The 24,580-nt window shown below is 43.9% G+C and overlaps 1 protein-coding gene across 2 annotated transcripts; it reads right to left on the reverse strand.

Moving 5' to 3' along the window:
- Positions 1-6,170: 6,170 nt before the first annotated feature.
- Positions 6,171-24,487, reverse strand: TAF5L (TATA-box binding protein associated factor 5 like). 2 transcript variants are annotated; one of them, XM_031613757.2, is made up of 5 exons: positions 24,332-24,487; positions 20,863-21,007; positions 16,100-16,204; positions 13,721-14,445; positions 6,171-8,137 (listed from the first exon to the last, which is right to left on the reverse strand). In XM_031613757.2, the coding sequence occupies exons 2-5, from the start codon at positions 21,002-21,004 to the stop codon at positions 7,340-7,342; spliced, it is 1,770 nt and encodes a 589-aa protein (XP_031469617.1). In that variant the 5' UTR covers positions 21,005-21,007; positions 24,332-24,487; the 3' UTR covers positions 6,171-7,339. The 2 variants fall into 2 exon arrangements, with proteins under 2 accessions (XP_031469617.1, XP_089991573.1); XM_090135447.1 differs by lacking the exon at positions 24,332-24,487 and adding an exon at positions 24,099-24,147.
- Positions 24,488-24,580: the final 93 nt, after the last annotated feature.

A 24,580-nucleotide genomic window follows, 5' to 3' on the forward strand; every position in this document is an offset into this window, starting at 1 on the left:
TGCGGCGGGAGGAGGCGCCTCAGAGCCGCCGCCGCCGCCGCCCATGAACCGACAGCCGGGGCCCCGCGGCCGCCCGGGTAGCGGCCGGCGTGCGGCGCGCCGATAAGGCTGTGGGCGCGTCCTCCTCTCACCAGCGGCTTCTGCCGCCGCACGGCCCGGGGAGGGAGCTGGGGCCGGGTGAAATGGCGGCCGAGCCTGCCTTGCCTTGCCCTGCCCTGCGGCGGGGTCCCTCCTGAGAGCGGCCGGAGCCGAGGCGGCCCCGGAGAAGGATAAGAAGGAAAGCGGCTCTGCACCGCTCGCCCGGGAGCCACCCGGGCACGGCGGCCCGGGGCAGGAGGGCCGCCCGTCTTCTCTAGAGCATCCCTATAGACAGGCATCCCACGCCCGTACTAGAAGCCACGGGATCCGTACAACGAAGCCTTCAGTTGCGTTATTTTATTATGTTTTTGCATATTGCCGCCGCACCGCGTGGTACCGCCGATCAGCACGCACCGCCCCGGGCAGATGGAGCCCGGGAGAGCCCCCGTCCGGGCCCGGCACGGAGCCTGCGCGGCGCGCGAGGCGGCTTTTCACGCCGCTTTTTTTCAACAGGCGTCCGTGGGACGTTTCTGGCGCTCGCGGTCTCGTCGCGTTGCCTTCGACAGAAAGGCGCGACTAATCGATCCCGAGGAGAGGAGAGCGGGACGGGGCGGGGCGGGGCTGCGGCCGACCTCTCCGAGGCGGGCCGCGGTTCTGCTCTGCTCTCCAGTCCTGTGCTGCCAGCCCTCGGGTCTGTGTAGTGATGATCTTTAAAGTCTTTAACAACCTGAGCAATTCTGTGATTCTGGTGTTGTACAAAGCCCCGCTGCCTCCTTGGGCGGGAAATATCGACCTAAGCCCCCTCAACACCAGTTTGGAGGGGAACCAGGCCTTTCTAATTCTTCCCCCTTGTTGCTTTAGGTGATGAGAAGGCACACGCTGACACCCTTGTCTTGAGGCAAAAATTCAGCTTCCTGAGCAAAAATTGAAACAACGTACATCATCTTATAGCAGGGGGGAAAGGCACTGTGTAACATGCTCTTGTTAGCATGATGGAACCCACCACAGCCACCTGACCAGCAAAGTGTGTGGCAGGCCGTGGCCACCAGCCCAAGGGACTGCAAGCCAGAGAGGAAATATGGGGCCAAGGCTTTTCTCACCCCCCCCCCCCCCCATGGGGCTCTAGGATAGAGAAATAGGGGGCAGTGGTGAGCAGGAGGTGATCTCTTAGTATATTGTTGCAGGTAAGCACCATGTGCTTACTCTCACTACAAAAATCCATACAGATAGAAGCAGTGCTTCAAGTATGTGGATTCTCTTCCTTTATGTGCTAGCTGCAGCACGAAGGCTGTTAAAGCACTCGGGATGCTTTCTCAAGAGACTTTGGAGAAGTAATTAACAGTTATGATTAAGTGGGCCCCAAACCCAAACTGAAAAAAAAACACCCACTGCCACCCACAGCAAGGAGATCTGATGGGCTAAGGCGACAGGATGTTTAAAGCTATACTGCATCTATGTTTGAGTCTTTTTTAGGCTTCAGTTCTAGAAACAGTGTTCAAAAACAAACAAACAAAAAAAACCACCAAAAAAACCCCAAAAACAAAAAACCAAACACAACAAACCCCAAGCTCACAGATGGTTACCCAGTCATCCTAAGCAGTCACAGAGTATTTTTGCTAGCAGAGTAGAACTGCCAGAGGGAAAGAGAGCCTAAAATCCTGGCTATTCTTTTCCAGTTTACCACAAACAGATTTGCTCTGCTATTGCCTTCAGCAAGAGTGGCAAAAGCAACAGCAGTCGAGAACATAAATCTCCAGCTAAGCTACTCACCAATAAAAAAAAAAAAAAAAACACTGAGCAAAAGCTGTGTATATGTGCCTTGGTTCAATGCCAGCAAGGAACTGAAGTTGTGATGTTAAGTTTAAACTAAGTACCACAAAGTTGTGTGTCCTCACAACTCCAGATCTCAAGATGTCCAAGCTAATATTTTGAGGATGGCTGATTTCTATTTCTGAACTATGTGCAGCTCAGGAAGGATTTGTGTAAGTTCTAAAGAACAAATTATCACCGTGTGGCTTCTGCTGTGCTTTCCTGGATGCTGGACAAATGGCCACTCTCCATATGAACTCAGTTTTTGACTGAGTTTCTTACAGCGTGACTCCAGTTCCAGTTTCTGCACTTACTTGTACCTTGGCTCCCTCTCCATTAACTACAGAGCAACACTGACTGTTCCAAAGCCAGGTCTAGGGCTGGCCCAAGGCGGATATCAGAGGCTGTGATTCTGTGATTATGGATATGGTGAATGTTTGGGTGAACAATCCACCCTCTGCACACAGTGGAGGTGGTGCAACAGGAGGAAGAACAACCTTTGCTCTCTGCTTCCTCAGAAGCTTAAAAGATCAGCTGCCTTTTATCTACTTCTCTACCCATCACTTACAGGAATTTCCTGGGACACATGTTGACCCCAACCTCTGGATGCCTCAGTGAGAGCAGTGCTGTGCCATTGAGCAGAAATAGCAAGCACTATGGCTCTGTCTAGGCAACTTGCTTAAGTGAGAAAGAAGGAAGAGTCTGAAGTGAAGCTTTCCAAATTAAGTTTGGAGGGCTCAGGATATTCCCAAATATCTCAAAGAATGCCACAAATCAAAGATTTCTCTCAGATGTAAACCAGGCATGTTACAGTCCATCTGTGTTAAACAATTTAAAGCCACTGGAAGAAAACATATTGCTTTAATCAAATGTATAAGAAAGAACTAGACTTGATTACTTCAGCAAGCAAGCCCTGCTACACACCAAAGCTGCTGGAGTTGGCACTGCATGATGTGCAGTGGGCACAGAAGCACTACTGCTAGGTGGGGACAAGAAGCAATGGTAAAGAAACCGGAATGAACACCGTAATTGTGCAAGTTTTGTTCTCTGCTACTCACATGGCTTTCACCTTCCTTCCCATTCTTGAAAGCTGTAGTGACACTTGTATATTCTCCTCTCCTTTGACACGGATAGAGGAATTCAGGGTTTCTCCCTTCCATCAGAAAAGCACTGCCCATGGCCTTGTTGAAGCCAGCTGAGGTTGGTCAGCATGCTGGGCTCTCCTCCACAAAGCAGTTTCTCAGAGACCAGCTTCCCATAAAATTTGAGATCTACAGCAGGTAAAGGGCACAGAGAAAAGAGAGCCTGGGTCTCCCCCTTCATACATGCCAAACTTTGATAGCAATTCCAAAAACATCACAATACTGTGAAAAAGTGAGGAAGAGTATTGCCTATTAACTAATTGAAAGATAGTGTGAATTAGCCCATTCTTGTTTTCTTCTTGTTGTTTTCCCTCCAATTTAATCCTGAAGCACACTGACAATGTGAACTATCACATTCACCCCGCTGAGTTCTGCTCTTGGGAACTGGTGTAACCAATATGCTTATATAGCACCAAGCATCATAAAGCCCTGTTCTTAGTTGATGTCCCAGCTGTACATGCTAAAAGGAGTTTTGTCACCAGACTTCTTATAAATGGAGGCTCATGACTTCACAGAAGATTACAAACCTACACAAAGATAAGACAATTTTACTTCAAACTGAACCGTGAAGATCTAAACCAGACAAGAAAGCAGGGCTGCTGAAAACGAAAGTCTTCCTTGTCTAACTCTCAGCATAAATGCAGCTTGGTGCGCACTGTTATTTCAGTCAGTCTTGGCTCCTACCCAGTACTTAAAAAAAAAATAATATAAATCATAGCTAACGTGCAGCATGATGGGATAGTCTCTGGCTAGGGACATTCAAGCAGTTAATTTAACTGTCACATCGGTGTCCTGTAATAGTGCAGTTTTAGAGGCTGGCTCACTGCGAACAACTCGACACCACTCACAAGGAAAGCCATTTCAAGATTTAGCTGAAGAACATACAGAGCCTGGAGGACTAAGTCAGAAGCAGTTAAAACAAGGTTAGCAGAATTGCTCAAAGTCCTCTCTCATTTTTCTTGGCAAATCCAGAGGATCTTTTAATAGAAATATCATTTTGGCAAAATGTTCTTAAGACTCAAAAGGCGTTTGTCAGACAACTTTTTAACAAAGGAAGCTGAATGGGGAGAAATGCAATGAATTTCTCCGTTAAGGAGGCTAAAACTTCTGAACAGTGTGCCAGCATGCTCATCAGGAGATGCAACTGTTAAAAATGGGCTCTAACAGAGCCGTGAATGGGCACAGCACTTTGTTTACTAGAGCAAATACCCTTTTCCTTCCTCAACAGTGACTAAGCATGGACTTGTACCTCAGCTTTGTCTATATTTATTGTGGCCTGGACTACCTGACACCACTGTCGATAGCCTTTATTACTTCAACGGGCTAGTGAATAGAATGAAAACATCAATCAACAGATGTAAAAAAAAAAAAAAAACCAACAGGGAAATAAATTGAGCCACCATCTGATACTGCACAGTGCCTCATGCACCATCCAGGCCACAAATGGAGTGGCACAAAACTGTTACACAGGCTCACAAGCAGCAGCAGTCCCCGCTATTTAGCATTTGAGCACTTAACTGTGCTAGCTTAAATGTCTTAATGTGTTCTATCATATATTTAAAACAGAATAAGGAAGAGGTCTCTGCAAATGCACTTACTTGAAATACACAGCTAACAAATTACTATCCAAATTCTGCCAGACTTAACAGTATTTCCTCCTCCCACTCATACTTTCCTCCCAGTTCTGTCCTGAAATTCATACTGTCAATCAGTTGCAGACATTTCTTACAGTCTAGATTTTTTCCTGGCTTTCTACCTTCAAAGATTTGCATTTTGTGAGCACCAAAACAAAACCCATCCACACAATACCCCAAAGTTGACAGTTTTGAAGCATCTCATTAGTGGCATCATTTTAACACCTCAAAAGACACTTTTTCTTCTTTTGCCTACTTGCACATACAATGATTATCTTCCTAAACCTCTTTACCTACATATCTCTTTTGTAGGGAAAATACTTAGAATAACCCAACTAATCAAAAGCCCAATTCCATTAGAAAAGATGTTAAAATGAAGCTTTGTTTTGATCACTGCCCACTCACCTGCTTTTTTTTTTTTTGGTTGCTATTCAGCCTACTTCAGGACCCAAGTCCAACTGCTTTAAAACTCAACTCAGGATACATGGCAACAAATAGCAAATGAATTCCAGTAAAGACTGATGAGCCTCATGCTTTCTAGGTATGCATGCAAACATTGCAGCAAGCACTTTGACACTTCCCTAAGACACATTTAATAATGAAATGTTTGGACTGGAATCTACAGAATCTAGTAAAACACTCAAAACCACCACTAAGATTACTGCAGGTTCAAGAATAGAATGCATTTCCTCTGGTGAGCAGCTCAGAAAATGTGAAAGAAACCCTTCTAAAAGACTTGTATTGCACAGCACACGAGCAATTTACCCATCTCCCATGCTGTATTTTCAAAATGCCTGATCCTGGACTGGAATCTTTGAGTTACTTCTTACTTGATTCACAACTACAAGATTAGCAATGCCATTCAACTTGTGGTATACACAGTTGTTTCTGGTCCTCTTAGAGCAGAGCTGCAGCACACAATTACTCATCTCAGATAGGTCAAACATATTTCTGATAAAAGGTTATGGTCATTTACCAATCTAAGTAGGTATGGAGAAAAAAAGAAGGCAGTTGCAAGCTGTCCTGTCATCTCAACTCTACTCTGTTCTGACGTTCTTGAAAGAATTCTCTCACACAGGTCCAAAAAAGCCTGAGGGGAGCCAAAAGGGAATTATCATTTAATTCTGACAATCTGTCTGGAAGACATTAGGAATGTGCCTCTGCTCTAAAGAGGAATTTCAGAACATTAAGCCAAGAACCAAAAATGCAGTCCTATACAATGAGACCTTCCAGTGCATGGTGTCCACCTTAAGCAGTACCTCACTCCTTCGCTCTCACTTCAGCTGGCCTACAAAATCAGTATGCTATGCCATGACCTATTGGGTCACCTCTGTGGAAAGCAAACAGGAAGATATCAATACAGTGAACTCCAAGCCACCAAGACACCATATTCAAACCCCGAGTGCCAAGCAGACCCTGGCTCAAGCATTGTAAAAACATGTTCCTGCCATCTCCTTCCCATGCAAGTTAGAGCAATTTTCCCAGAAAGGGACCAAACCATTTTTTTTTTTTTAAACTAAATGCTTTTAATAGAAAACAAAATACAAAATAACTCTTTCCAGAAAGCAGAAATATTTAATCTCTCTAAGTGACAAATTAGAACGTGCTTTTTCTGCAGATCCTTGTTTTAAATGCTGATGATTTATTTCACAAAGTGTTCATGAAACTGATATTGCAACATTTGGAGAAAAATCCAACACTGGCAAAGCTGCCTCTGCGTATGCACAATAATTTAGTAATACTATTTTTTCCCATGTCACTTTGTGTGTATGTCTCTCCCCGTCCCCTTCTTCCTAGATTGCCAACTTCCTTTTACGGAAATATTTCTGTGAGGTGCAGTGGTAGACTGACATGTCTTGCTTCAATTAGGAGTCCAAACTTAGCCTCTTCAGTTCCATCGTGCCTTCCTCCAGCCAAAGCAAGTCATGTATTACCCTTAAAGCCACCGCCCCTACCCCTCACTGTTCTCCCATCCTCAAAACACAGTGCAACCAGATTCAGAAAGATCCCTCATTCATGGAACATAAATACAAATATCACAGCTAGTACCAGGAATCAAACTCAAACAACAATGCAGAGACGTGCCTCTACTAAGGTCACACTTCCATCCTCTTATTAAAAAGAAAGAAGGTATTTTCTGCTTAGCTAGTCCAAAATATTGCAGAAGTGCAATAAGGAGCTGTAATATTTGGGACCGCAATGAGTGTAGAAAATACATAATGTTCTTTTAATATAAGGGTCTTAAAATGCTGGTACTCTGCAGTACCAAGAAAAGAAAACAAAACACACTGGGCCAGTAGTTCTCCACACGCTCAAGCCTCAGTTAGCAGTAGATAAGATGTGCCCATCAATCAACGCAGGACATTTAAGTGCAGGTCAGCAGCTTATCTGGCTGGCAGTTTCACTTGTCTGGATCACACTTTTGGTTTCCCCTTTTCCTCTCCTACAAATACAGGAATAGAACATACATGCATTTTCATCACTCTTCCTTTTTCTTTACTCCATTTAACAGCACAGGCCTTTTTGTGGGCATGAAATTTTAAAGCATTTGCATCGCTCTGAATGTGCCTTTCAAGGGGACAGAGGAAGAAAAGTGTTTCACAGTCAGTAATCTCAGCTTGTAATGGACTCTGGCATTCAACACCCCCACCCACTTCCCTAAGGAAAAGAAAAAAATTAATGTTCCTGATTTTCTTGTGCAATTCCAGTCACTAGAAGAAGATTACAGGCCATAAACTGTACGCTCAGTACATTATTCATTTGTCCAGTATATACACCAACCAGTTCACTGGAAGACCCATCGGCAGGGGCATTGCAGTACGTGTTACGGATGTCCCAGACCCGGACAGAATTGTCCATCGAGGCTGAAGCAATTAAACTACTGTCAGGGCTAAAAGTAAGGCTGGTTATGTTGTCCGTGTGCCCCCTCAGTTCTTTGTAGAGAGTTCCTGAAGCCAAGTCCCACAGCTTTAGCCGCTGGTCTTCACCCGCCGAGGCCAAGTACTTACCATTGGGAGAAAATGCAAGTGCCAGCACGGGGCCACGATGCCCAGTGAACAGGCGCACTGAGTTGCCTTGCTGAGTGCTCCATAAGCGCACAGTCTTGTCTGTGGAGCCTGTCGCTAAGTAGTTGGAATTGGGGTGGAACTTGACACAGTCTACATCCAATAAGTGGCCTGCATATATTCGCAGAGGGTACGTCCGATCAAACGACCAGAGTCTTGCGGTGCGATCATGGGAGGCGCTGGCAAAGTACAGGCTGCAGGGACTGATGTCCAAATCCCAGACGGGGTAGGCATGTCCTTGGTACAACACAGTGTTTGTGAAACTTCCGAGGTCCCAGTATCTGATGGACATGTCCTCAGAACAAGACAAAAGTCCTGAGCTGTCTGAAAGGAACCTGGTGCTATACACAGGCCCGCAGTGTCCCCTCAGGATTTTCATTTCCGTGCCTGCGCTGTCATCTTCTTCCTCCTGGTCAGGAAGAGGAAAAAAAACAAACAAACAAAGAAAAGCATGTTTATCTGTTCAGCACATACAGAAAAATAAGCTGGCATTAACACAGAAGAATTTATTTCAGACGTGGCACATTTTGTGCAGCTCTAGGACACAAATGCTGCTAGTGCATTTGGTATCAGTGCTAAAAGAGTTGCTGAGATGAGACTTATATAAGAGGTTTCACCCTCATTTAGCGTACCCTCACGCCTGCTCTAGAAGGCGTGAACCCAGAACCATACGAAAAATGAAGAAAAAAGCAGCATTTTAGGAAAGCTTTCCAAATGTCTGTTGCTTTAAAACACTTGTTAAAAACATCTGCTAATTCCCTATCCACTCTCTACTAAAGTTTTGGCTAAGATGTTAAAACAGATCTTGGCATCTTTCTTTTTGGTGTGGTCATTCTTGGAAGTAAAACTCGCAGTAGAGAAAAAGAAGCCCAGATGTCTTAAACAAAAGGCAGGAGGCAGAAGGACGAGGCCAATGTGACAAGTTGTGTGCTGGACATTCCTTCTCAGCCCCACACCTTAACAGAGATCCAGTAAGGTCATAGTATATATTTCTCTGTGCCAGCACCATCAGGATGCTTTTACACCCCCACCTTTCATGAACAGCAAATGCACGCATCTTATTGAGGCCGAATAATCTATTTTGGGGTAGGAGAAGATAAGTAATCACAAAAAGGATTGCAATGGAAACCTTTTCATTCTGCAGTTCTCCAAATCAAGCACCACAGCAGATCATCAACAATTAAAGGCTTTTACATTTTAAAAACTTCAGTGAGCTGTGCTAAAGGAATTTGAGCATTTTACTCCTTCTCAACAGAGGCGGTCTATAGGAGTCTGCTCAAGCAGCACCTCAATAATCAAAGACTACAGACTGCACAAGCTGCAACAAATCTCAACTCAAAACAGTGCCCTTGCCCAGCAAATCGCAGTCTCACCTCAGTGAGAGCACAAGAAGAGAACCACGGCTTGGGACGCATCTGCTTGAGACCATCCTTCCTTGGGATGGTCTTGCAGATGCTTTCAAGCACTAGTGAATCAGTAACGCCTGCCTACGGACAAGTCTGCATATGCAACTCAACACGATGCCCTTTTGTTTGTGAGCAGCCTCATGAACTTTTATCACTGCACACCGGTCTGTTTCCTGCAGAACAAGCACTTCCTGCCCTGAGAGGAAACTCAGCTCCCCAGGGCTGTCAATGACCAGCAGAAGCCAGCACACAGAAAGTGGCTCTCAGCTCACACAATCACCTCTTAGGGCTGCAGGACCTCAGGAACCACAGTTTGGCAGCATTTACCTCCATCCCTCAAAGCCCTTCTCATCCAATAGCTTAAAAGCCCACTCACAAAAGTGAGCACACTGTAACTCTGCTAGCTTGCTGTCTTCCTCCATCCCAGTTTTGTGCTCAGTGGTAGGTGGCAAGCAATGTTTAATAATGCTAATTCTCTTCAGAGTAGTCAGCACCCATGGGAGTTTTATGATGTGGCTGTGAGCCAACCCCATCTCTCATGGAAGGTGAGGCACGAAGAAATTACAGGCTCTAGCACGCAAAGCCCCATTCTTATTCAAATTGCTTTTTCTGCTTCAGATAGAGCACTGCTTGCTGGAATCCACAGCATCTCTTTTAATACGGTAACGGCCTAGAATGCTGATACCTACAGTGTTTTATCCTATTTAACTATGACCAAAAGATCCCTAACAAATTTCCAATAGAAGTCTGTTCAAGTTCCCTATACTGTATTACAGTTTTGGTAAATTCTGCAAGTCCAGGTATATAATTCTATGCTTTCAAATTCATACAGAGCTACCTGCAAGAACATATACTTTTGCTATTACAAGCACATGCTCTTCTTCTCTTATACTAAAGCAGCAGCTGATTTGAAAATGCCTGCCTAAGAATTCAAAAACCACACTTCCGTATGGGCACAGGTAGCAAATACTATCTTTCTCTTCTGTTTGATACTCAGTGAAACAACTGCACATTTCTGTTATAGTTCACTGAAAATGGTATACCTATAATGCTTCGAGTCACTACATTCTTCCTTTTCCTTCCTGTAAGTTAGCCTGCTAGCCAGAGCACGCTAAATTTACAAGTTATTTACATCTAAGGTAAACAATACCCTACAGATTCAGTAAAAGCTACCTTTTATTTTTTGCACTCTCCGTTTTCAAAAGAATAACTATCAGAAAATATTTATAGTAATGGGACAGAACTGGAAAACCAACGCTACTGAAGTGAACATTAAAAAAAACAAAAAAAAACTACTCATCAGTAGCGAGTAGGAAATCATCCTGAGCTAGTACAAAACACCCCAAAACTACTTTTTGTTCTTTTCAGTTTGTTAATGCGTTGGCATGTTTTATTATATAGCACACCTTCCAAATGAGACACCTGTAGACAGACTACCCAACACTTCAGTTATTGCTTAAATCAACAAATGACTTTGACAGGATAGTCATCTGAATTCAGAAAATGCAAATGTTTCACTGCATTTAACCTTGTGAGCAGCAAACCTTACCTAGCCTTCTGTGCAGCATAAGCATCAAGGGAATGCCAAAAAAAACCCAAACAGAACAAAAAGCCATCCTTCGTCACCCCAAAGGGACTTTCTTTTACTCTAAGCAGTATCAAGTTTCTCTGAATATCATTCTTCTCTCTCATCCTGTCAGGATGGAAGATCTCTTTTCTGCCTACAGTAGGTATCTCCTAGCAGGGACACAAGGAGGTAGATACCAAGGCTCTCCTTGCAGGACATTTTTACTGCTTCTTCCTGCATCGCCTCCTCTGTCTGCCACCCACCAAGGTGTCAGTACCATTCCTGCTCACTGCCATCTCAAGGACTGCTGCCACTCACTCTCTTAAAAGTAGAACCAAACAGGGTCAAATCTTAGCCTTCACAGAATTTAAAGGCTTGTCACTCTTATGGCTATTTGGAATAAAGAGCGTAATTTTCTGTTGATGATTGATGGAGCACCAGTGATGAGCATGGCAAACAATAAGGCCATTCGCACTGCTGCAAAATTGCATTTTGTACTGGTCTCTAAGCAAGAGAGACTATGGAGTGGCATCTGTGAAATGACACTATAAATAAAATGGAATTCATGCCTAAACGGTAAGCCTCTCCTGTTTCCAAGAACCAAGCCAATACTGGCAAAGTGTATTAGGGCATCACACTGAGCAAAATTCACTAAAAATACAGCTAATAGAAAACTGAATTTACTGACATAAAGGCTTTAAGAGACTAGGAAAAGCTACTGATCTCTTTTGCCAAATCACAACTTCACACATACAGACACGCAAAAGGAGTTAATAAACCCAGCAGTGTCACTTCAGTGCCATTCTGAAAGAGATCCACTGAAGCTATCGCAGTCCCAGACCTCTATAACTTCTTAAACTGCATGACTAATGTGCTTGCAGCAGATCAGAAACCAAGCTGAAGGCTGATTATTTTGAGCACTACTTAAATACAGCACTGCATCCCAATCCAATTACACTATACAGAAGTCAAACAGAACAAAATAAAGAAACCCTACAAAAAACAGTGAAGTGTCACGTCCTCACAAGTTATTTTACAGAACTCGATGCAGTAATGTCAACGCACTTCATACTTTTTTGTTGCCAAAGTTCCCATCAGATTTATTGCTGTGAACTGCTGCTGATCAGACTGCCACGATGGTCTGAAACAGAGCTTCCACTCAAACTGAGCTGCACTGCTGATGACTGCAGCCCAGCAAGAATAGTCTCATTCAAGTTGGCTTGATATCTGTGCCTTCCACCTCAGTGGCACACGTGTGGCACCTCAGTAAGGCAATATCCATGTGTAGATATTGGTCTGTTTCTACCTTTGATCCCGTGAGTACCTCTGTGGGCATGCACTTGCTGCTCTCTGATACAGGAATTTGTTTCCTTTGCAGTCCTTAGGCTTTCATTTGCATTCAAAGATGTGAAACCAATGATCTGCTGAGGCTGATGTTTGCCCTCAACTCTGAACTCCTGGTCAGGTCACTATTTATTTTGTCAGTGATGAAATTATTCAGGGCAATGATGACTTTGATTTGTGCTGGTCTTTGACCAGTTTTTCAGACTTGTGCATAAATACTGCAGGATACACAAGATCTTAAAACAAACAATCACATTTGTTTGTAATTAAGCTTCTGTGGCTATTTTATAATATATATAAAATATGCAAATACATGCCAACAAAAAGCTAACATATACTCCTGACAGCTTGGCAATATCCCACTTTCTAAAGTCTGGAGTCAAAGAAGGTGACCTGCTAATTTACCAGATAAATTTTCTTTGTCACAGGTTATTTTCATTTATTTTTCCCTGAAAGGCAATCCATAGCCAAATGTCCTAGGAACTTCTGCAGCTTATCATGACAACAAATCCATAGCTCCACCCTGGGTTAGTGTGACCTGTTCACTCAGCAGAAGGGTTTAACCAGAGAAGTGGTGAACACATTGCTGTGCTGTCTAACCTGGACATCTGCCTCTAGTTCTCAAGCTAACTAACAAAGCAATCTCAACTCATATACCACATCATACACCAAACTACGCGCTCTTCAAAAATAAACAGAACCTTGCCACCACGTAGTTTTCTATGAGTAGAAAATAAAACAGCGGGGGAAAAGAAAAAAGGATGTTTCTGCTAAATGCACAACAGAAGAACAATTGAATGCTTCCCCCTCCCTGCAAGACAAGAGTGATTAAACAAAGGAAGAGTTACAAACTGATCTCTAACCAGATATAAGATGCTACACGGGCAGTTGTGGTGAGAGAGGAGGGAGGGTGTGACTAGAAGTTAAAAGAAAAAGAAAGAAAACTGGAAGATGTTATCTAGCCTGGCATGCAAAGGCATAGATATCCCAGTCCTCATCTTTAGCACTCCAGCACAAGTGAGAATTATCTGAAGCTTCTACACTACTGATTCCTTAATGCAGACACGCTGTATAATTTTTCCATAACTCCTCACCTCTTGCTAGGGTGACTCTTTACATACAGTTTTTCACTTAAACATACTTTTTACATCTGAAGCCTCAGATCAACCTTCTCTGGTTCTTTCCTTACTTTATCTTCTTCTTCCCATTTCTGCCTCCTTTTCACCACCCTTCTGATGCTTGTTTTGAACCACTTCTAGTTTTCACTACAATGTGTTTTTACTTTCCATATTTCCTTGTTTCATCTTCCCACCCACAGAAGGAGGCTCCGTGCTACACAGCAAAGAGCCTTCTCCAGTGACCTGTCTGTACTGGGCTGCCTCTGTACTGTGATCTCTTCAAGGACAGTAAAAAGAGGGAGATCTGCACCTAGGACTAATGAACTGTGACCTGAGCACATTGTCATTACACCTCAGTGCAGCATTTTACAAGCAAGGCAGGAAAGAATAGGAGTGAGAGGAGGCTGTAAGGGGGGGTGAGTCAAGGCAGACAGGCGACAAAGAGACTCACAATTTCCTGCAGCACTATTAGATATTCAATACGAAGCCCAAATACTCCTCAATAGAAAGGGTACTGAGAAGAAAGAAAAAAAAAACCAAAAACAACGTATTCAGACCTCCTCATCCAGGATGTCACAAGCCAGGCGGATGCGGGACACATCAACAAGATGGGGCTCAGATTTTAACTTCTTGGAACGCAGGCTCCACAGCTTAACGCATGAATTATCAAACCCAGCAGCAAGCAGCTTGCTATTTGGTGAAATCTCTGCCGTGTTCAGCAATTGCTCTGTGTTATAGAAGGCATAGAAGCAGATGGTTGTTAAGGAAGGGGGCCCATCCTTGACACGTTTAATGCTGTCCTGCAGTAATTCCAACGCTGCCTCATTCTGCAAGATGGAAGCTGGCACCTCACTGGGCTCCAGCCCGTTGCTCTCATTACGCGAGGAGCTCCCACTGGCGTAGAGCTGGTAGTCGGTCCTCTTGGAGGGCTGCACATCCAGGTGGATGTGCAAGGTCAGGACTTTGCACAGGGCGTTGTTGTTGTCACTTTGGAGGTAGCGAAGAAGGTAGTTGTAGCTGTCCTCTTGAAGGCGGATGACGTACTTGTTGTCCAGAAAAGCCCGGAGCTTCAAGTTGGACAGGATATCTTGAATAGTCATGGTAGTCTGTAACTGCTCAATGATATCCTTCTGGCTGGCATTCTGCAAGAACATGCCATGGAAGCGGCTGTAAAAACTGTCCACTGTGCTTTTTAGGCCATTCTGGACCATGTTCAGATGGAGGTAGACAAAGAGGGGATACAGAAGAGGCATCACTTCATGGCTGTGCTGAGAATCTGAATCTATAGAGAAAAGAGCAAGAAACTTTGAGCACTTTCTCAATCCACTTTCTAATCGGAATAAAGCAGAGCAAGGACAATTACTGCAAAAAGCCTCAAGAATAGGCTCGGTGCATTTAAGTGGATCTTTTCAGCCACTTAATGAGGATACATACCATCTACTGAAGATTTAAGTAGAGATTTCAAGTTGATGAAGTATATTGTCAGAAAAAAAAGGGCAGATTTCAAAACTCCTTTTAGGTGTGGTCAGTTATTAAAATACTACCTCGAGCTACATGACAGTCAGATTTTTTCACTCTGTATTTCAGAAAATACATTATTCATTGTAATGAACTCTAAAATTTACTTGTTGCATTTAAAATAGGATTTAATACATTTCAGTCAAAAATATTTATGTAGTTCATGTTGGCCTGAACTTAGATGGCTTTTTTATTTCCCCCTAGGCTTCAATAAAACTTGTACATGATGCTTTGGGTGGAACTGAATTATCCCAAGCTACAGTTTTCAGAATGTACTGCAATATGCTGGGCTTGTTTCATTTCTGTGCCAGCTCATGTGCATGCTTTCTGTCTCTCACCCTGACAAGGCAAATCCCAGCAGTAATTCCTACTGCACTGTGTAAACAGCTCCCGATTAGGCTATGCTGTACCTTGCAGAGACTGATCTGTGCAGCAGCTCCACCCCTCTTTCACCAGCTTCTTGGAGCTGCGCCCCTCCCACCAGCTGAAGGGAGCCATGAGGAGCAGAGCACTGCCACTGGGTATCATAATCCCACACCAGGCACAGCAGTGACTTCCTGGAGGCCCAAATGCTCCTTTTCTAACTTCCCCTTCAACCACTATAAGTAATATCAACCAACACTGCACACTGGGATCAAGGCTCACTGGAGAAATGTAGATATGTCACAAGGTGGGAAGAATGGCAACTTTCATTTTCAAGGCACTATTATAAAAGATCCTATCTGTTTTTTGTTGTTGTTGTTTTTTTTTTTTTTTTCCTTTTAAATCTCTCCACCTTTGGGACTCTAGGAGAAATATGAACCATTGCAGGAATACCTGGAATAATGGATGCCCTATGCACCCCACTATAGTATAAAAATATTTTTCCCATCACATGTTTGCAGTTTCTAAGTCTGTACAGGTAAATCTAAGGATATAAATTATCTCTTAGTAGCCTTAGCAATTGTATAAAGAAATCAATTATGAACAAAATTCGAAATACCTAGGCTAGGGGACAGAAATTAGTGCAGTCATCTACTAAGTTATCTGCCATTCATACAAAGCATTGCCATCTTCCTTTTTGTCTTGTATATATACAATGCTTTTCAGGACATTTACACAGATATAGAGGCCAAATCTATATTAACAAGACAAGTTCAACAGACAGCTAACAGATAGACAAAGTACTCAGCAATCAGGCAAATATATATATATATTTAGTTGCAGTAACTAAAATCTTGTAGCTTGGAATCAAAAGATGCAGACAGAAACATGATTTGAAGTCCTAAGACTTTCTCTAGTCCACACCACGCCTCTCCCATTTCTGTATTAATTAACCACACTGTATGTCATGATTTTGAATTTTGTTATGCTGTCATTTATTTGTTGAAATGGCACAGATCCAGCTAGCTTCCTTTTCCTTGCTTCCTCACATTTACCTGTGAGAAAATTGCGTAATCGTCCAAATTGTACTTCATATTGCTGTGGCTCCGGCAGGCAGGGAGCTGCAGACACGACGTTGGCACAACCAGATTCAGATTGGACTGTGAAATAAAATAAATAAAATTAGGATTAAAGGAGTTTTGCATGTGTGCTTGGAAATAAAACTTCTCATAAAATCCAAGGTAATGCAGCCATCAGGATGACATCTTATACTTCACACTGTCCAGGGAGGGCACTGTCTTAAGCACCAAAACAAGGCATTTATTAAATTTAATCTAAAGAGTTACACAACTCAGACAGATCACAAATGGAAAACTGAACTGATTTTTTTAATTTAAAAAAAAGCTTAGCAACTCATCTGCTTGCTCTTCCCCACCCCAAGCACATTTTTAAGCTTTCAGATATGTTGAGTTCACAAGAAACAGTGTAATGTTGTCACAGATCCCTTTAGAGTTTTAAAAGACATTGGATGGTTTTACAACTTTGCACTCAGAAGGAGGAAAGCAATTTCTAACTTCCTGCAAAACAAAGTCTCTCCTTCAGCTACAGCCACCGCCCATCAAGACACAAGGTCTGCAGTAACCCTACCTCAGAGCATCAAGGTCATCTCAGAGGGTATTAAACTGATTTTGGAATCAGCATCAGCTCTTGTAAATGTGGTTCTGTTCCATCTAGAAAGGAAATTACTTATTTCTCTGGCACAAAACCCTTGCTCTTCTGCTAATGCCCTAGAATCTGCCAGGAGGCTTTGTGCAGGTTTATAGACATTCACCTATATAACCCAGGCAAATAAAAATACTGGGAATTAGAAACACTAATAACAAAATCTGCATTCCTAAATTTTTACTGATGTATTTAATTCTTCTGTTCTTGCAAGAGCAGGACAAATCAAAGAGCTTTGTTTTCCTCTTTTTTTTTTTTTTTTTTTAAATAAACATTCATAACTGTTTTCTCCTCCATAATACTTATTTTCATTATTCTCCCTTTCAACTTCTTCAACTTCTTTCGGCCTTCCTGCCTCCCAGCCCCTTTCATCCTGTCTCTTTTCCTTCCTATTCTTGATCGATCACTTTTTTTGTTCAAGCATTTGGCTCACGCAGAGGCACAGATAGCCTTGGAAGTCTATAAACAACATCATCAAATTTTCACGTGCTCAAGAGAGAGGCCAGCCTCCAGCTCATCTCAATGCGTCTAATTAGAAAGAGATCAACTCATGGCATGCACACAGCCCATCACTATTCTTCCCTTCACTCTGTATCCCTGGCTCTTAGAGAAATACAGAAGATGCATTTACTGACTCTCCAGGGAAAGCTGAATTCATCTTAAGCAACAGAGAGCTGGGCAGTGCTTGTCTTCTCCCCATGGGAAACACAACTAACGACTCCAGTACCAATAGTCTATCTTCTAGCAAGTCAGTTTCAAAACAAACAAATACAAGCTGTTAAAAGATACACATACACTGTACTTTCCACAGCCTGGCTGCTTCACAGGCTCCATGTTGATAAGAATTCCAGGCTTAGAGTTTTGCATCAGAACTCAGAGCATCAGTTTATAAAGAAAACAACATTAAAAAACAAAACCAAACATTTATATAATGCTACTTATTGGTATTAAAGCCTAAATTAAAAAATACCTGCCACTTGGGCTTATAATTTAATATAATCAATATTAATCATAAGGAAATAAAGTCATGTAACAATTCAGAAACAATTAGCAACAGTTTTCAGAGTCACTTGGGCCACTCGTGGAAAAAGCAAAGGACACCAGAAAAACAGAAAATACAAGGGTCTCTCTTTTGTATGCAAGTCTCTGGCACTGCATAAGAGTCAACTCTCTGCAGAGCTTCAGTAGCCTTTTTTCAGCAGGAAGGGGCATGACTTTCCATCCAGCTTGTGCCACAAAGCACAGTGTCTGTCCTCAGCTTTATGAAGCACTCCCTACATGTCACCTACTTAACTTTCTTTCTGTAAGTAACATAATTCCAAAATTAAGATGCCCTTCATGCTTTAGAAAGCAAAAATTGATCTTCAGCTGCCTATCCTAGAGCAGACTGACTGGATGGCCATCAGCCTCTGCACTTTACTCAGTTAAGATGCTAGAGTTTGATCCTACCAAGCACACAGCAAACAAGCCCTAACCTAGCAGCCAGTGACAGCAAGTTCTAATCTTTTTCCTTTCCAAAACTCTTGCCCAGTTAACACTGCTAAAGGGATCAAGAGCTCAACAGCTCCCAAAACAAAAAAGTAAATATTCAGGTGTTTTTTCTCCTGGTGGAAGAAAAACACTTGCCACATTCCCCTTACACATCAAGAGATCTACACTAGTTTCTTCTCCACTTTCCCTAGTGGCCATAAGTGCAGCTATTGGAAACATCTGCTCCCTGCCTTCACTTCCTGTAATTGCAGCCAGTTAAGCAACCCGCCAGCAAATTCCAAGGAACCCGTTCCTGTTTCAGGAATCCCAACAGCACCCTTCTGGTCTCCTGTTTCTGCTAAGGGGGAACAAATGCAGGGATACTGTAATACTGTTTCATAGCAACTGCTTCTCCTTCGATGCAAGTGTGATTAAGTAGAATTTTACATTAATTCTGAGTCTTAAGTATTGATAGGATACTATGGACAATACTGGAGAAACCTGTTCTTAAGTTTCTTTTTCTATCCCTCAAACACTCTTCTAGTTTATTAAGAAATATGAAACAGTCAAAAGGAAGCTCCGAGCTGAATTTTAGTGCAAAAACCATAACTGTATAATTATAGCAAGCGTGGAGAAGGGCTGAGGAGGCTCTGGAGGATGACAAAAAGAAACATCAAGACAAAACAGAGAAACAAAACTATTTAAAACAAAAACTAGTGGACACTTCACTCTGAAAGGAGAAATCAGAATTGAAGACAATAGTAGGCAACTCTGCCATTTCTAGAGACCAGCTAATTTAGAATGCAAACAATGGAGAGAGCTGAACGGAAAAAGTAAGGTGAGTTTTGTTAAGGACAAAACAAAATCATCTCCAGAAAAAAATATTTTATTGCTTTCTCTGAAATAAAGCTAGCTTCAGAACCTGGCCAGCTTTTATTCAGCTTACAAAACTAGAATGACTGTAGCAGAAGTATTTTCAGCCTGTTTTGTCAGGATAAATACATGCTAGGATCTTCTCTTTCAACAGAGTCATTTGCAGAACTGCAGCACGTTCACTGATAGCTTACTACCAGCATGTTTGACATGGAGAAATAGTAAGCAGTAGAATACACGATAGCAGACTATTTTCAGTTCTAATGAAAATTGATGACTAAGTTCTGAATCATTAGCCAAAAACCCTTGCAATGGCAAGAAGATACAAGCTAATAAGAAACTTAACAATAATATTTGGTGAAAGATTATTAAAGAGGCAAAAATCAATCACAAACAATCATGCTTTACTTAGGTCTTTTCACATGATGCAATGTGGGAAAGCAAGGACTTGCAGTCCAGTTCAGCTCTACTTGTCCTTCAGATACTCTGTACGCTCCTGGTATCAATTAGTTCCAAGTTCTAATCCCATTTCAACCAACCTTTCTACTCTTCTTTTCCCTAAAACCTCTCATCAAAACCAAAACCAATTTGCATTTCACTTTGGTTTCATTTCTTCCCCATCCTTCCAGTATTACTTCAGAGAGTTGCAGTAAGTGTCTGCCAACTTTAAAAACAGCAAGGAAATGAAAAATACTGAGAAGGTGCAAGTCCATTCTAATAACAAAGCATTACTCAATTTCCTTCAGGCTCCTGCAAGAGTCAGCCTACACATTTACCCATACATCCCTCATCTTAGGACTGTAAATACAGCAAAACAGTTGAAAGGTGGAAAGAGCCATTTTGGCATCCATCTTTACCCAGGTACAAGCACAGAGTTATACAGCAACCAATGTTTTCTCAAATTAAGCTAAGTAAATCATGTCTTTGCCACTCTCAGCTGGGGATACTGTTAGATCATAAGCAGATCAACTAAAAAAAACCCACTTTTCCAATTATGCTTTCACCCCAAGTTCAACCTTGTATTTTTCATTACTTTTAAATGTAAATAGTGTTTACAACCTCCATATCACTTGCATCCTTTCGACATTTGTACCCACACAAATACCACCACAGTTTATTTTAACATAAAAAAAGATAACATAAAAGAAAAGAAAAACTACAATTATTAGTCTGCCTGGTCACAGAAACAATTTGGAACAGCAAATAGCATAATAGAATCCAAACGTCTTTAAGAAAAAGGAGACAGTTTATTTCTCTGCACCCTGCCTCATCAACTGAAGGGTTTCTTTTTCTTTTTTCTCCCCCCTCAAGTGACACATAGGAGCTTTCACAATTTGAAATATGACAAACCCAGAGAGAAAAAAACAGCCTGTATCACTTGCATTTTACATGACATAGCCCTCCTGGAGCACAAAGGCACAATAGATTTTCCTACTTCTACTTAATCTCTCCTGTAGGCTCTTCTAATTTTGGTATCAAAGTTCCACTACTCACCACGCTTATGTTTTCTAGGATATAGTGTACATATTTACCACTATCCAAACCCAATGTTCCACAGCCCACGCATCTCAATTTTTTATGCTTCTAACTGTATTTTCATTCTTTGAAATCACCTAACTCACTCCAGGTTCATAATGGCAAATTTCCTTCCAAAGGAAAGCTTTCCATACATACAGGTGAATTCATTTAGCTTTACCAAGACACACAATCATGCTTGCTGGCAAGAAGCACTCATGGAAAATAGCAGGATTACCTGTGAGATTAGCTGCCATCTCTTCAGCAGTCTGACACAGCCTCAGCCCTTGTTTTAGGGGACCTTCTGAGTCCACATACTGACGGCGCTTGAGGTAGCAGGACACTGCCATCTGAATCTGTTCTGTGCGTACGCGTTTCATGACCTGGAAAGAAAAGAAAGAGATGATGGGCTGTTACTGTGGAGATATCTGCTGTAGCTGTACTACAGCTGTACTACATAGGGAACAAATGGCATTTTCATTGCTGAAGTTAAACAACTATTACTGAAGCACAAAATAAAGCTTGTGGGCATCTCTCTCAGTACCAAGGTGTAACTACATGCTTTGAATCAACTCCCTGAAGATATTTTGCTGCTTAATTCTACCGATTTTGCTTGGAAATCAAAAATACCATTGAGGATTCCACACTGAAATGGCAGTGATCAGTCAAAGTATTTGATTTTGTTAAAATAATTCATAAAAAGGAAAGGTTTCTTCTCCATGCTTTTTACACTAACAGTAACTACAGTTGTGTGCTGATTCTTCTGCTTAAACAACCAACAAAATGACACCAGAAGAGCCAGGGGAATAAGAAATTAATATAAAAAGGTGGAAATTTCAGAATAGTCATGCTTTAAAGAGTCTACCTATTTCACTTATTTAGGGAATCAAAGAAGCAACAGCTTATAGCCTGAATTTACAGGTCAGGGCCAGTGTTCTGTTGCCTCAGTCAGATATGTTTCCAGAAAAAAATAAACAAAAAAGAAAAAGCCAAAGCCTTTTACACCTGCTCCCATCCATGTAGACTTACCACATACATTAAAAAAAGATCCTCAAAAGTTTCTGCTAAGTAAATTTTGAAAGCCATCCTCACAAGCACCACCTGGTTGCACCTCGAACCTAAAAGGAGACTGATGCTCACTTTCAGCCTCTGGCTTTTAACAAAAGCCTCAAGAAGGGGAATGGAACAGCTCTCTTCTATCTGAGTAGTCACCAACTGCCATCAACCTTTAGGCAACAGCCATGGATTCTACAGGAAATTTAGATAATCTAAAAGGCCTTATATAAAACAGAACCAAGCAACAATTTCATTCTAGCAAAGCAACAGGTACTGGCTGCCTCAGAATAGCTCTACATCTTGCAGCCCCACCACTGAAGGCCAGCATACATTTTGCATGTGCACACACTCCTGGTTTGAGCAGCTAAATGTGATGAAACGCAGCTTTGCAGAGAATCAGGCACGGACGACCTTTCTTCCCTCTTCCAAGAACTGTGTTCCTAACAAAATGCCAGCTCAAGAAGCAGGCCATAGCCTAGCCTTCTCCAGTACCACACACGTCTGTGCTTACCCCAGCTGTCAGAGCAATGAGCTATCTGAGAAGCCCCAAGTAGACAGAGATACAAGGTTTTAGCATAAGTCACTTCAAACACATAGGTGGAACTGCAAGCCCTAATGCTAGGGGGAAAACTTTAAAGGGATTTCCACTTGCTCTCAGAGATGAAGAAACCGCTGATGATGGGGAAGGGGACACTGACACCTCTACGTTTTGAGAGCATTCTCAGATAGATCTATCAAAATTAACCAAAACTTGTCCCACACCAAAAACAAATTTCCTTTTAACCTTCGATTAAATAAATCATCTTGATTTATGCTGTTACAAATGCATCCTCAGCACGTCCGCTGATGATATGAAGCTGGGAGGAGTGGTTGACGCACCAGAACGCTGTACTGCCGTTCAGTCAGACTTGGACAGGCTGGAGATAAGGGAAGGGAAGAACCTGATGAGGTTAAACAAGGGCAAGTGCAGAGTCTTGAACCTCAGGAGGAATAGTCACATTCATCAGTATATTTAAGGGCTGAGCTGCTCTGCAGGGAAGGACCTGGGTGTCCTGGTGGACAGCAGGTTGGCCATGAGCCAGCAGTGAGCCCTTGTGGCCAAGAAGGCCAATGGGATCCTGGGTTGCATTATAAAGAACGTGGTCAGCAGGTCAAGGAAGATGATCCTTCCCCTCTGCTCTGCCTGGTGAGGCTCCTCAGTTCAAGAAAGACTGAGTCTTTCTTACTTTCAGGTGACAGTGCAGCAGGACAGAAGTCTTCCCCAGGAAACCCCTTTGGGCACCAGGCTCAGGCCTCTTACTTTGCCATCACCCCTCATCCTTAGCACCAGAAAAAGCAATGCCACAAGAAGCAGGGAAAGCTTCGTGGTGAAAAGTGGATCGACAGTGCAAGAAAAGAAAAACAATACTGCTACAAATATTCTTCACCAAGCCCTAAAAAACAGGGTTTATCATAAAGCAAACATAAGAAAGGGCTGCCCAAATGCCATGAATATGCTCAAGTCGAGCACACAACAGGTCAATGATGCAGAACTGAAGGGCAAAAAGGACACATCTGTCCCCTGGACCTCCGCATCATGTCCATGCCCAGCTCTCAGAGCTGAAGAGGACCTTCAGGGTGTGCACACAGCAACCTTGTGTTGCTTCTGTGCCTGCAGGAAGCCTGGAGCACTCCTTCATTAGTCTCAGCTGCCTTGCTCCACCCAAACACCCCGAGAACGATAAATATTAGCACCATTAATTATTTTGACTGATAAGCAAAATACACAAGGAAAGAGGAGAACGATCAGCTCAGGAGCCTACACAGCTACAGCACAGCCTCTTTTGCACAGTCACCAGTGAGAGCACACAAAAGGGACATTGAGCTGCTGCTCTTTGAGGAACCAGAGCACAGAAGCCCACATAATGCATCGTAGGTTCCTCTTTCTTAGAAGAGCTGGAAGTTGGCCGTGCGTTGAGCACTGGGTCGGGAGAATTCGCTTCCTGCCACCCAGGTGCAGGTTTAGGCAGATTCCGTGGCCCTTTAGTATCACAGCACGGATGGAGGGAAGCTGGAGGACTGCTGCTGGCAGCGCTGCTGCATGGGGCTCTGCCCTCCGTCCTGCCCCGGGATGAGGCACCAAGGATCCTAAAACACCTCCCCGCAAGCTCTGAACTATTCAACTCGTCCAAGATTTACAAAAGTTTCAAAAGAAACAAGATAACGGCCGACTTGGGTTAGGAAAACCGCGGCCCCAGGTGGCCGTGGGCCGGGTGCTGCGGGCAGAAAGCAGACAGGCGCGATGCGAAGCGCGCCCCGACCCCCCGCGCGGGGCGCAGGTCCGGCTCCCTCCCTGCCGCGGGCTCGCACCGCCAGCCCCACAGAGCTGCTTTCGCTCCCCCCCGCCCCCACGGCACGACCCCCAGCCCGCACACTCACCCCCGGCGCCCGCCCCTCCTCTCGCGCCGGCTCCCAGCGCCCTCCCGCCGCAGCCCCGTCCGCGCCCGAGGGCCACCCCGCGGCCTCCCCGGGGCCTGCGGGGCCTCCGCCACGAGGCGGCCCGCCCACGCCCGCTCCCGCCGCCGGGCGGCGCCGTTCCGCTCCGCTCCCGCCCGCTCCCTCGCTCGCTCGCTCCCCCCCCCGGCGCGGCGCGGGCCGCGGCCGCCACTTACTGAGCATCGCAGGCGGAGGCGGCGAGAGGCGGGAGCCGGCCGGCGGGGCCGGGAGCGCTGTCAGTGCGCCCAGCCGCACTGGGCGGGGGCGCCGCCGCTGCCGCCTCCCCTGTGTGCCGCGGGCGCAGCGGCCGGGGTTGCCTGCGGGCCGGCAGCCGGCGGCGGCCGCTCCATGGCCGCCTGACACACGCCGCGGCGGGGCGGGGGCGAGCGGGGCCGGGGAGGCCCGCGCGCAGGCGCCCTCCGGCC

This window comes from Phasianus colchicus, chromosome 2 (genome assembly GCF_987193195.1).
Source record: "Phasianus colchicus chromosome 2, bPhaCol1.hap1.1, whole genome shotgun sequence".
Lineage (NCBI taxonomy): Eukaryota > Metazoa > Chordata > Aves > Galliformes > Phasianidae > Phasianus > Phasianus colchicus.